Below are 12,737 nucleotides of genomic sequence, written 5' to 3'. Positions count from 1 at the left end.
AATTTTAATATGTCAGTGAGTGTGTAGGAAGGTTCCACTGGTAGGAAACACTGCTCTGTGCCCCATGTTTCTTTTTGTGTCTTCTGTTTAATTTAGCTTTGTAGCATTGTGGCGTAACAAGGGGTTATTGAGAGACCAAAGTCCCATTATGCTAAAGCCACTGCACCAAAATAGTGAAGAGTGTGGTTAAGGATATGTCTCCGGGTCTGCAGTATGGGACTGCCCGCGGCGTCAGTTCACCTCTTCCTCCAGGAGGTTGGTTCATTCTCAGACAGTGAGAGGTGAGGTTTGCAGTTTGGATTCAGCATCACCCTCCTCGCACTCTAGTGTCATCTCCCCAGGTCTACTTGGTGCGACCCCTACCCGGACTTCAAGGTTTACCCATGAGGTTATTTGTAAACCAGCGGACTCAGTTCTGTGCAGCCCCACTCCCGATTAGTATTTACCGGGGAAACTAATCTCTAGCGTTACTACTAAAGCATCACCATCATTTTGGTTGCTTTCAAGTTGTTGCTCCAACGTGTGTTCTTGATGAGAGCAGCAGGGTTTCAGACTGTCCGAGGCTGCTCAGTGAGAGGCGGCTGCTTCCTTCTCCTGCATCAGGCCCGTCGCTTGGTCCCACTCCTGAGGCTAGAAGCAAACATCTAGCGGTGCTAAATCAACAAACAAAGATCGTTTTCTTGGCCTGTGTCTGGCTCCATTTCTATGTGGCTCTTTTTTCTTTGCCTTTGTAATATTCGAGTTTGTCACCACCATTTTTACTATGCATCTGATATATTTTTGTAACCTAGATTGCGTATTTCTGATGAAAATAACATCTGTAGAAATAAAGGTACTCGTTTCATTTTTTTCTCTTTACTTTGATTTATAAATGTATATATAATTAAAGTATTTTTTTTTAGAATAAAAGTATCGTGCGCTGAGGCCCCACTGTTTCTCTTCATAAAACTTCCTAGCCTTTGCCCACCTCTCTCTATTGGTGCTGCTCAACTTCTCAAAAGCGCCAGTCATCTAGGGAGCTGAATTAAAGGGTTGGGGCAGTAGGTTAGAGGTCACAGTTCTCCGTGGATTGCAGATGTGGCAACTTCCGCCGTGGAAAACAAGGCAATGGCTACACTAGAGGCCATTGTAAACAAACCAGCTGCACACAGAGTAGCGTGCTACCCATCCACGTAGTGCTTCAGTGCCTTCTCACATCCTGTGAGCCCTTTCTAACTGCCACTACAACACAGTATATACACGTTCTACTGACACTTTACACGTGCGTTGTTTTCTGCACTAAGTATCTATTAAGCGACTTCGTATTTTTTATTCTTTTGTGTGTATTGTTTCCTTTTTCAGGAGTATGACCGAGTTGCAACACAGCGGGTACAACAGTTGTTCAAAGATATTGATGAGCTATTGTATGGTGAAAAAAATGGTGTGCTCCCAAGGGGTCTGAAAGAAGAGTGCCAGGAGTGGAGCTCTACCTTCCCTCATCTCAGGTATTTCAAGGTAGCCTTCTATGTTGTTGTGAATCTTCATTACCCAAGACCTGATTGACGGTGTGAATAAAATACTGTGTATACATAAGCAGCTTTAGTAACTTATTTAGGCCCCTATTAAGTTTGCTAGAGCAGTATTGCCGTGGGATACCACTCTGGTCAGTTCCAAGTGACAAGGTGCTCCGACACTGTGTGGAAACACCAGGCACAGTTTTACATAGTGTGAAAGCGAACCCCATAAAATCAGCTCGGCTTCAGGTCGGGCAGTGAGCAGAGGACAGGGCCAGCCAGCCCCTGACTCACCCTCACTTTGAGCAGTAGTGGGAGCATGCAGTGGTCTGTTCAGCCGCATTGGGGCCCTCCCTATCTTCCTCATACCCTCCCGACTCCATGGTCCCGCCTGGTAAATTACTGTGACCCTCCTGCTCCCATTGCCCCCTGCTGAGAGCAGATGGACAGTGAGAACATTACATTCCCCGAAACAGCAAAACCCGGGCGAGGATCTGAGTGCTCGCTATTATTTCCCATTCTGAGAGTTTAACTTGTGACCCTGCTAACCTGTGGGGACATGCTGCTCGGAATGTTTAACTCTGGCGCTCATATCTGCCCATGGCGTTAACGTGGAACTGGTGATATCTCGTATATTTAGGCATTTACTATGTGGTTTGCTGCATCCTGAATCTGCTTATATTGACGTCTCGGTACAAGCTTCTTGTAGCTGAAATTTTTATTATGTCTCCTGAAGCAGAATTTTTTTCTATCAATTTTCTGCTGCAATTTTCTGTGGGGGTATGGGTTTTTTATACATTTTACAGGCAGTTCAAATAAACAACTTAGGCCATGTCTAATTGCATACCCATTATCTTTTAAAATGCATAGAACATCTTTTCTCGCTAATGCTTTCAACCTCCTTTCTTGCCCATTCCGAGCAGTCCGTCGGTCATTCTCAGATGACAAGGAATATGCTTAGGATGGAAAAAAATGAAAATACACAGATCTCGCAGAGTTTATAGGTTTAATTAAAAAAGGTGCTGTTCTTTACTTGCGTATTGAGACAGCCTTTAGGTTACATCTCTGTCTCAGGTTCAATTGTCAAAATTCAGAGACCAGTGGGTGTTTTTGTGTGTGTCTGTGCGTAGGTGTATAACAGAGGTTCAGTCACCTGTCAATAGTTATGGCAGACATCTCATTTCATAGGAAATCCCTTTAGCACCCTTATTAACATGACCCCATTTGAGCAATTTAAAATTAGCATGGGAGAAACGGCGTGTAGGAAGGTGGAATCTGACTAATGCTTGCCCCCAACTTTTTGCCTGGTATTTGAGTGGTTTTTGACTAGTCTGGCTGGGATCCTGCTATCCAGGACCCCAGCCTATCTGCTTTCTCCTTAAAACTGATGTGAGTACCCTAGGTACAAACCAATTGGATGCTGAGGATGCCCTGACAGTCCCTTGTAGATGGTACCCTAGGTACCCAGGGCATGGGTCCCTCAGTAGGCCTACCAGGGCTGCAGCACTTATTGTGCCACCCTGGGACAGCCATACAAACTGACACCACCAGACCACTACTGTAGTCTGGGTAAGGTGGTGCTAGCACCCCTTACAGGGATATAGGTACCCTATATCCCACCCCATTACAACACATATACTCTCATAGGTCACCCCTATAGCAGGCCTTGCTAATCCTACAAGGCAGGGTGCTGAGGTATGTGTGAGGGGGGACCCCTACCTGAGTAGGGCCTCTTTGCAACCTCCGTAAAATCATTGCTGGGTTGTTTGTAGTGTAGCCATACCATATACTCTTAACCGCATTATAAGTCTATCGCGATAGCGTGATAACTTGAGAATGGCTACACAGAACCATATCGTGTTTGGTGTCAAACATGTAGGAATCCTACCCCCAGTCCAGCCATGGGCATGAGGGCACGATTCCCCCCTGCTAGAGGGGCGATATGGGAAAAGCGGCAGAATTCAGACACCAATTTAAAAGTGCACACGTAGTACAAAATGGCTACTACCCGCCACCCACACGACTCTGGCTGGCTGTTGCTGGGGAAAATCCCAGCCTCGCCAGCTGGACAATAGGGCTCCTGTGGCAGGGAGGTGCTAGCATCTTCCCAGACAGGATATGTGGATTGGAACAGGGTGGGTGCACCATATGTTGCCTTTCAGAGTTGCACGTAGGCAGCTACAGCGCCTACATTCTGTATACACCACCTGGAACCGGTTCAGGGGCATCCTGCCCATCGCCCAGGCGGGAAACACAAAGGGGAGAGGGTGTAGCCACCCTTTCCCGCCTCACCTCTCATTGGTGGACACTACTCTGGACACCCCTAATCTTGGGGATAAAGGTGAATAACGTGGCCCCAGAGCCTCAGATTAATCTTGGACTTCACAGACTTGACCTTCGATGAGCTGCTGCCCAGCTGACTGAAGAAATCTCCCTTGGGGTAAAGGAGTTACCCCCCTGCTTGGCAGGCACCTGAAACACTGCAAGTGACCCGGTTGGAACTTCGCTGCTCTTACGAACTTCGTCGACTTCCAGCAACCTCGAGGTGGGTTTCCTAAGCATCCCAGAGGCCAGTGAGTATGCACAGCAAACCTGAGCACCGTGGACCGCGTGGGTGCCGAGATTCCCAATACCCCAGGACACCGGCCACCTCTTGCATAGCACACGACCCTGACCAGTGGGGAAGTTGTGCTTTGGCCCATTTTTGAGCCAACCACCAAGCAGCATTTGTGCCAAAGATCAGCGCCCTAGCCCCCTCCGGTGGCCCGTGGGCTCCCTTTTACGCACTCCATTTTGCTGCCTTCCGCAGTCCCTTGTCTCTCGACTTGTCGGCCCGAGCGGAGGACAATCTGGACAATTAAGAGTTCCCCTGGTTGCTCCAGGCCTGCTCTACAGTCTCTCAAAAGGAGACCTCTCACAGACCTCGTGGGTCTGCACCAGTAGCTGATTTGTTCATCTTGCGTGGGTTGCGGTTGCCAAGGCTTAGTGTATCCAATCCGGACACTAATACCGCAGCGACCCTCATCCGACATGGGACAGTCGCCCTCCTGGAGCTGGCCTTCCTTGAAGCCTGGAAAAACAAATAATGAACTGGTGGTCACAGAGGAAAAATTAAGAATTAAAGTGAGGGAGCAAGAACTGGAACGTAAATATCCAACAGTGAGTTAACTAAGCCTGAATCTATCAACAGAGGTGAATGTATAGAAAACAGGAACACAGACCAGTCAATTGGATTTCCATCAACTGCCAGGAGAGGCCAGTGTCATCACTTGGTCATCCTTAGGTCTTGTTACTACTCCTCTAAGCCTAGAGGCAAGCGTAGTAGCCAAGATTGGAAGAAAGGCAAACAAGAGCAAGCCAGAAAGAGAAATTGACCAAGGTCGGTCATATGTATCTCAAGTGATGGAAAACGTATAAAAGGGAATTGCAGTGCAATTGAGAGTTAAAAAGGGAGTTGGGAGGGAGAATTTTTTTTTAATGTATGTCTCGCTGCCAATCCAGTTAAAAAGCGTGTAGCGGCAACTTTGAACAAATAAGTTGCATTTATAGAAGGGTCAACTAGTTTCAGCCTAAAGGGATTAGGTTCCCGGCTTTCTTCAGGACCAGATTATAATAGCTACTGCAAAAACAGTGAAAAAAAGGGGGAAGTGTGACATGTTGTCTCACAATACAACCTGATAAAGTTGGTTCTCTGGACAAGCAGGGTGTATTTCACTCCTGTTGGAAAAAATGAGAAAAATATAGACATATGACACTGGATGTATACGCTAAATTCAGTTCAAGTATTCCTCACAAAAACATTCATTGTTTCTCCATATACAAGTACCATAAAGTGTATCCTGTATGTAGAGTGCATAGAACTCACCTTACTTGTGTGAGTATCTGACCTCACCTCACCCGGTAACAAACTCAGGTAAAAGAGACCCCGCCCTGAAAGCATTAATCAAGCATAGCATATCAGTCAACAAATACGTAGATCAACAAGGTATACAAGCATTGCTGATATCTTGTATTATTCCTTGAAGCCTCCCGGAGCCCGTGGATGCAGATCCAAGCTACACCTCTTTCCACTTGAAGCACCCAACATTTAAGGGCTCTTTCCTTTGAGCTCCCTGGTCACTGTGCCGTGACCCAGACTCTGTCCCCTCTGCTTTCAGGTTCTTCTCTGCAAGATCTACAACTTCAATCTTCACGGCATCATCGACGCTTTTGGCTAGCAGCAGTTTTCTACATTTTCCCATTGAAAATCAGCCCGCGACCCTACATCGAAAACGACCTATGCACCCGGCTTCCCTGGGGCGGGTAACAGTGGTACCTCGGTACTCTTGTGATAGTGGGCTCCTCAAAAGCTTAACTCTAAAGTTTTAACTTTGTACTCCTGCTAGAAGTGACTTTAATCTGTTTAAATCAAACCGCGACATTCTCCATAGGCTTTAATAGAGATCTCGATAGCAGCTATTTCCACTGCACGCGCCTCCCGTGGGTCCCCTTCCTCATAACCTGGGGTGGATTCTTAAGGGGCCAGCGATCCTAAATGCCCTAGGCATTGTCTGTAGAATTGTCGTGGTTCTTATACCACTTTTTTAATATATGGTTTGGTCCCCCCCTGGGGCCCTATGATTCCAGTGCTATTTATTGTATCTACCAATGCTTGTTTGAATTGTAACTTTGCCTCAGCCTCATAAAGAGACTTGTGGGATTCTGTTTAGAATAAATACATATATTTTATATATAATCCTGTGCGGGCTACTCTTTCATTTGGTCGTTCAAGAGGTTATCTATGGTAAAACAATACGCTTAACACTCCTTCAAGACTTAGCCTGAAGGCTGCTCTCCACAGCTACCACTAGGATAGCTTTCTTTAATGGTTGTCTTAAACCTATCATCAATAAGAGTCGAATTGGACTGGTGCAAGGTGTCCCCTATAACTAGGAGACAGCATATGCCAGGCCAACTTCTCACATTGGTGTGCAGCGGTTGGATTCAAGCTTGCCATTGTTTTACCAGATAACAAATTGAATTTCTAAAGTGAAAGCCACTTGGTACCAAATGTACATATAAATTCAAGCTTAGAATACAATAAGTTCTACTGAACTTAGGAGTTGTGTGTAGAGGGTTTAGCACACCTTGACTACAACTCAAGAAAGAGTTCAGTAGGCCACACCTAGTGTAGGTAGATACACCAGTACAACTACACTAGAAATGTCTTTAAGTTCAGGTGCCCATAAGGCTCTGGAAGGACCCCATAGGGTCCCAGTCGACAGATATGATCATCTCTCCTTTGCTGAGCTGAGGGAGATGTGCACCACTAGGCAACTTAAGACAAACAAAGTTGCCAATACCCAACTTCTCAGGGAAATCCTGCTCATAGCAGACTTTAAGCAGACTTTAATGTCTGATGGGGTAGACAGGTTGGGTGGGCATCCCCCAGAAGAGGACACCCCTGGGGTGGACTCTGATGAGGTCCAGGAAGAGGAAGATGAACTTAACCTGGATGAACAAAACCATTCACAACATGGAGGTGATGGCCCAAGAGGCACTCTTTCCATCCCTAAAGGGAGAATGGTGGATCCAAACAGAAGGAACAGATCCCCCTCAGAGGGGTCCAACCATTCTGAGAGATCCAAGGGGACCTCTGCCTCTTGTCAGAGAAGAGAATCCTCCCAAGAGAGGAAATGCAGACTGATCCAGTTTGAGCAGGCTAAACTACAGCTCAGGAGAGAACAGTTAGCATTGGACAGGGAATCCCTGGAGCTTCAGAAAGCTTCAAGAAAGTGGGGTCTAGAGACCCCTGGTGGCAGTAATGAAACCCCTAGAGTTAGAGAGAAAGTCCCTGACAATAGGAACCTCCACAAGATTGTGCCCCCTATCATACAGGGGATGACATCCACAATTGTATCTCTGCTCTTGAGAGGGCCTGTAAAGTACAAAGGGTCCCAGTAGAGCAGTGGGCAGCAATCCTGTGGCTCTCCTTTACAGACTAAGAAAGAGACATGGTCCTCTGTAAGAGAAGAGGATGCAGATGATTACTATATCTTGAGAGATGCTTTAATTGATGGGTTTGGCTTAACCACTGATCAGTACAGACTTAAGTTCAGAGACACCCAAAAAGCACAGGATCAAGATTGGGTAGACTTTGTGGATTGTGCTACCAAGGCATTGGAAGGTTGGTTAAATGGCAGTAAAGTAAAAGATTATCAAAGATTGTACAATCTCATTATGAGGGAGCAGATTCTTAATAATAGTCAGAACCAACTCTTACACCAGCACCTGGTGGACTCTGATCTGACCTCTCCCCAAGAATTGGGAAAGAAGGCAGACAAATGGGTCAGAACCAGGATCAGGCCCAAGAACCAAGGTGGTGACCAGAAGAAAGATTCTACCAAGCCCAAAGAGAAAGGTGGGGATAATAAAACAGAAAAGTCCTCTGAAGGGCCCCAAAAACCCAGTGCTGGGGGTGGGTCCCAAAATCCTTCCTCTTCTAACAAGAAACCATATTGCCATGTGTGTAAGCAACCTGGCCACTGGGAAACTGACTCCAGCTGTCCAAAGAATGGCAATAAAGAAAATGTTCCTCCCATTGCAGCTCCAACACCTCCTGTTACTACTAGTAGTAATCCCCCAGGTGGTGGGAGTGCACCCAAAAATTTAGTTGGGATTTCTTGGGGAACTCAGGTGGACTCTGGCCTAACCAGGTCCCCTACACAAGCAACTCTAGTCTGTGATGGTGGCATGGGGTTTGCCAACTTTACCATGAGTCCCAATATCTTGGGCAGGTACAGACAAGAGCCCATGATCAATGGTCAGAAGGTTGTGGCCTACAAGGACACGGGCTAGTGTCACCATGGTGACCAAGAGACTAGTGCCCCTAGAACAGCTTTTACCTGGGTTTAGCTACAAGGTGACCAATATAGATGGAATTAGGACAGACCATCCCATGGCAGTGGTAAATCTCAGCTGGGGAGGGGTCACTGGCCCAGAGTGGCAGTGTCCCCAACCTTGCCTGTAGATTGTCTACTGGGGAATGATCTGGAAATCTCAGCCTGGGCTGAGGTAGACCACAAGGCCCATTTGAAAATGGTAGGCATCCCTGAGAGAGTGGATGAGACCTTAAAGGCCTCACCTCCACCCCAGGAGAAAGTAAAAGGAGTGAAGCCTGAAACTATGGATCACTCCACCCAAACAGAGAGCATAGGGGGAGAGGAACAGTCCTTCCCCCACCAGACCAAACGTGAGGGTCAAGTTTCTAAGGGAACTGATCCTGCCCCTTGTGAAGTGACTGCCCCAGAAGTGGACAGGCCTGGCCTGACCACAGCTCTGATGGCGGGGGATCCTTCCAAGATGGCACCCAGTCTGAAGCAGGTATCCTGCCCCTCTCTACCCTGTCTCAGTCAGCCCAGGGCTGCAGAGGTCAGGGAGGTCAGTGGACCCTTAATGGGCCCCTGTCCAGAGGAACCCCCTCATCAGCAGATTAGGGACACCCAGCAGAGTAGTTCTAGCCAGGTGAATATTCCTCTACAAACTGAGGGATCCCCCTTACCCCTAGGTACAGGCACCCCCCAGATGGACTTTGTTGGGCACAGGGAAACCTGGGGCATAGTTGCCCCAAACATTCCAGTACCCTCCACTATTCCAACCAGAGGGACCCAACCCCCAGCTGTAGGCAGCCAGAGGTTGACCCTTAGGGCCAGATATGACACAGTCATGGGCAAAAAGGCTTCCATGGTGACCAGTGACCTGAGGAGGTTGAGACCACCCCAAATAGGGCCTCACTTCCAGACTCAGACACCCCACCAGCCCACCTCTGTACCAAACACCAATACAGGTAATTCCCCTAGACTTTGGAGAAACTCTAGAACCCCTTGGGGTAGGATTTCCCAAGTGGACCATGAGACAGGGAGCAACCATGCTAGTGCAGGTTCTTCCTTATATGGCCACTCAGGAAATAAAGGCTTATCTGGACAAGGTTAGCCTTATCTCCTTTCGTTTGGGGTGGGTTATGTAGGAAGGTGGAATCTGACTAATGGTTGCCCCCAACTTTTTGCCTGGTATTTGAGTGGTTTTTGACTAGTCTGGCTGGGATCCTGCTATCCAGGACCCCAGCCTATCTGCTTTCTCCTTAAAACTGATGTGAGTACCCTAGGTACAAACCAATTGGATGCTGAGGATGCCCTGACAGTCCCTTGTAGATGGTACCCAGGGCATGGGTCCCTCAGTAGGCCTACCAGGGCTGCAGCACTTATTGTGCCACCCTGGGACAGCCATACAAACTGACACCACCAGACCACTACTGTAGTCTGGGTAAGGTGGTGCTAGCACCCCTTACAGGGATATAGGTACCCTATATCCCACCCCATTACAACACATATACTCTCATAGGTCACCCCTATAGCAGGCCTTGCTAATCCTACAAGGCAGGGTGCTGAGGTATATGTGAGGGGGGACCCCTACCTGAGTAGGGCCTCTCTGCAACCTTCGTAAAATCATTGCTGGGTTGTTTGTAGTGTAGCCATACCATATACTCTTAACCGCATTATAAGTCTATCGCGATAGCGTGATAACTTGAGAATGGCTACACAGAACCATATCGTGTTTGGTGTCAAACATGTAGGAATCCTACCCCGAAGTCCAGCCATGGGCATGAGGGCACGATTCCCCCCTGCTAGAGGGGCGATATGGGAAAAGCGGCAGAATTCAGACACCAATTTAAAAGTGCACACGTAGTACAAAATGGCTACTACCCGCCACCCACACGACTCTGGCTGGCTGTTGCTGGGGAAAATCCCAGCCTCGCCAGCTGGACAATAGGGCTCCTGTGGCAGGGAGGTGCTAGCATCTCCCCAGACAGGATATGTGGATTGGAACAGGGTGGGTGCACCATATGTTGCCTTTCAGAGTTGCACGTAGGCAGCTACAGCGCCTACATTCTGCATACACCGCCTGGAACCGGTTCAGGGGCATCCTGCCCATTGCCCAGGTGGGAAACACACAAAGGGGAGAGGGTGTAGCCACCCTTTCCCGCCTCACCTCTCATTGGTGGACACTACTCTGGACACTCCCCTAATCTTGGGGATAAAGGTGAATAACGTGGCCCCAGAGCCTCAGATTAATCTTGGACTTCACAGACTTGACCTTCGACGAGCTGCTGCCCAGCTGAATGAAGAAATCTCCCTTGGGGTAAAGGAGTTACCCCCCCTGCTTGGCAGGCACCTGAAACACTGCAAGTGACCCGGTTGGAACTTCGCTGCTCTTACGAACTTCGTCAACTTCCAGCAACCTCGAGGTGGGTTTCCTAACCGTCCCAGAGTCCAGTGAGTGTGCACAGCAAACCTGAGCACCGTGGACCGCGTGGGTGCCGAGATTCCCAATACCCCATGCCTCTTGCATAGCATACGACCCTGACCAGTGGGGAAGTTGTGCTTTGGCCCATTTTTGAGCCAACCACCAAGCAGCATTTGTGCCAAAGATCAGCGCCCTAGCCCCCTCCGGTGGCCCGTGGGCTCCCTTTTACGCACTCCATTTTGCTGCCTTCCGCGATCCCTTGTCTCTCGACTTCTGGGCCCGAGCGGAGGACAATCTCGACAATTAAGAGTTCCCCTTGTTGCTCCAGGCCTGCTCTACAGTCTCTCCAAAGGAGACCTCTCACAGACCTCGTGGGTCTGCACCAGTAGCTGATTTGTTCATCTTGCGTGGGTTGCGGTTGCCAAGGCTTAGTGTATCCAATCCGGACACTAATACCGCAGCGACCCTCATCCGACATGGGACAGTCGCCCTCCTGAAGCTGGCCTTCCTTGATGCCTCCCGGAGCCCGTGGCTGCAGAGCCAAGATACACCTCTTTCCACTTGAAGCACCCGACATTGAAGGGCTCTTTCCTTTGAGCTCCCTGGTCACTGTGCCGTGACCCAGACTCTGTCCCCTCTGCTTTCAGGTTCTTCTCTGCAAGATCTACAACTTCAATCTTCACGGCATCATCGACGCTTTTGGCTAGCAGCAGTTTTGTACATTTTCCCATTGAAAATCAGCCCGCGACCCGACATCGAAAACGACCTATGCACCCGGCTTCCCTGGGGCAGGTAACAGTGGTACCTCAGTACTCTCGTGGTATTGGGCTCCTCAAAAGCTTAACTCTAAAGTTTTAACTTTGTACTCCTGCTAGAAGTGACTTTAATCTGTTTAAATCAAACCGTGACATTCTCCATAGGCTTTTATAGAGATCCCGATAGCAGCTATTTCCACTGCACGCGCCTCCCGTGGGTCCCCTTCCTCATAACCTGGGGTGGATTCTTAAGGGGCCAGCGATCCTAAATGCCCTAGGCATTGTCTGTAGAATTGTCGTGGTTCTTATACCACTTTTTTAATATATGGTTTGGTCCCCCCCTGGGGCCCTATGATTCCAGTGCTATTTATTGTATCTACCAATGCTTGTTTGAATTGTAACTTTGCCTCAGCCTCATAAAGAGACTTGTGGGATTCTGTTTAGACTAAATACATATATTTTATATATATACCTGTGTGGGCTACTCTTTCATTTGGTCATTCAAGAGGTTATCTATGGTAAAACAATAAGCTTAACACTCCTTCAAGACTTAGCCTGAAGGCTGTTCTCCACAGCTACCACTAGGATAGCTTTCTTTAAAGGTTGTCTTAAACCTATCATCAAAAAGAGTCGAATTGGACTGATGCAAGGTGTCCCCTATAACTAGGAGACAGCATATGCCAGGCCAACTTCTCACACGGCGTTTAGCCATGACTTGTTGTGGGTATAAGTGAAATGTTAAACATTCAGTGGCGGCTGGTATTTAACGGCAGCATTGGGGGGGGGGGGGGGGGGGGAGTGGAGCGGGGAAGGGAATGGGGGAATAAAAAACAAATTCAAACACGTACCTGTTGCCGCCACCAATCTCGTTCCTCTTCTCCCGCTTCCAGGGCACAACGCAGTAAGTATCTAGCTCCCAGGCTGCCCATAGCCAATCACAATGCTGCATTGTGATTGGTCTGAGCGCCGGGGTCCAGCGCTCAGCCAGGAAATGGGAGGCTTGGCACGTTCTGCACCCAGGCTGTAATGCAGCCTGGTGCAGAACATGCAAAGTGTGCATGGCGGTTTGGCTGGCTGAGCATCTTGCGCACTTGGAGTGGGCAAAGCACTCCTGCCCTGCTCTGTGAGCAGAGCAGCCCTGCCCTGCCCCATCTCAGCTGAGCAAGGACAGAAAATAAAATGATAATAACAATGAGTTATTATCATT

General features: G+C 48.4%; 1 protein-coding gene across 9 annotated transcripts in view; it reads left to right on the top strand.

Annotated features, from left to right (window-relative positions):
- The window catches only part of FAM149B1 (family with sequence similarity 149 member B1), a 511,501-nt gene that overhangs the window by 93,286 nt on the left and 405,478 nt on the right, over window positions 1-12,737 (top strand). For all 9 annotated transcript variants that reach the window (XM_085603795.1, XM_085603798.1, XM_085603792.1 and 6 more), the window contains one exon: window positions 1,342-1,484. In XM_085603795.1, the coding sequence (XP_085459921.1) occupies window positions 1,342-1,484 (143 nt within the window). The remainder of the gene's footprint in view (window positions 1-1,341; window positions 1,485-12,737) is intronic.

The sequence above is a fragment of the Triturus cristatus genome, chromosome 1_2, assembly GCF_964204655.1.
Source record: "Triturus cristatus chromosome 1_2, aTriCri1.1, whole genome shotgun sequence".
Lineage (NCBI taxonomy): Eukaryota > Metazoa > Chordata > Amphibia > Caudata > Salamandridae > Triturus > Triturus cristatus.
This window is presented reverse-complemented; position numbering and strand designations above follow the sequence as displayed.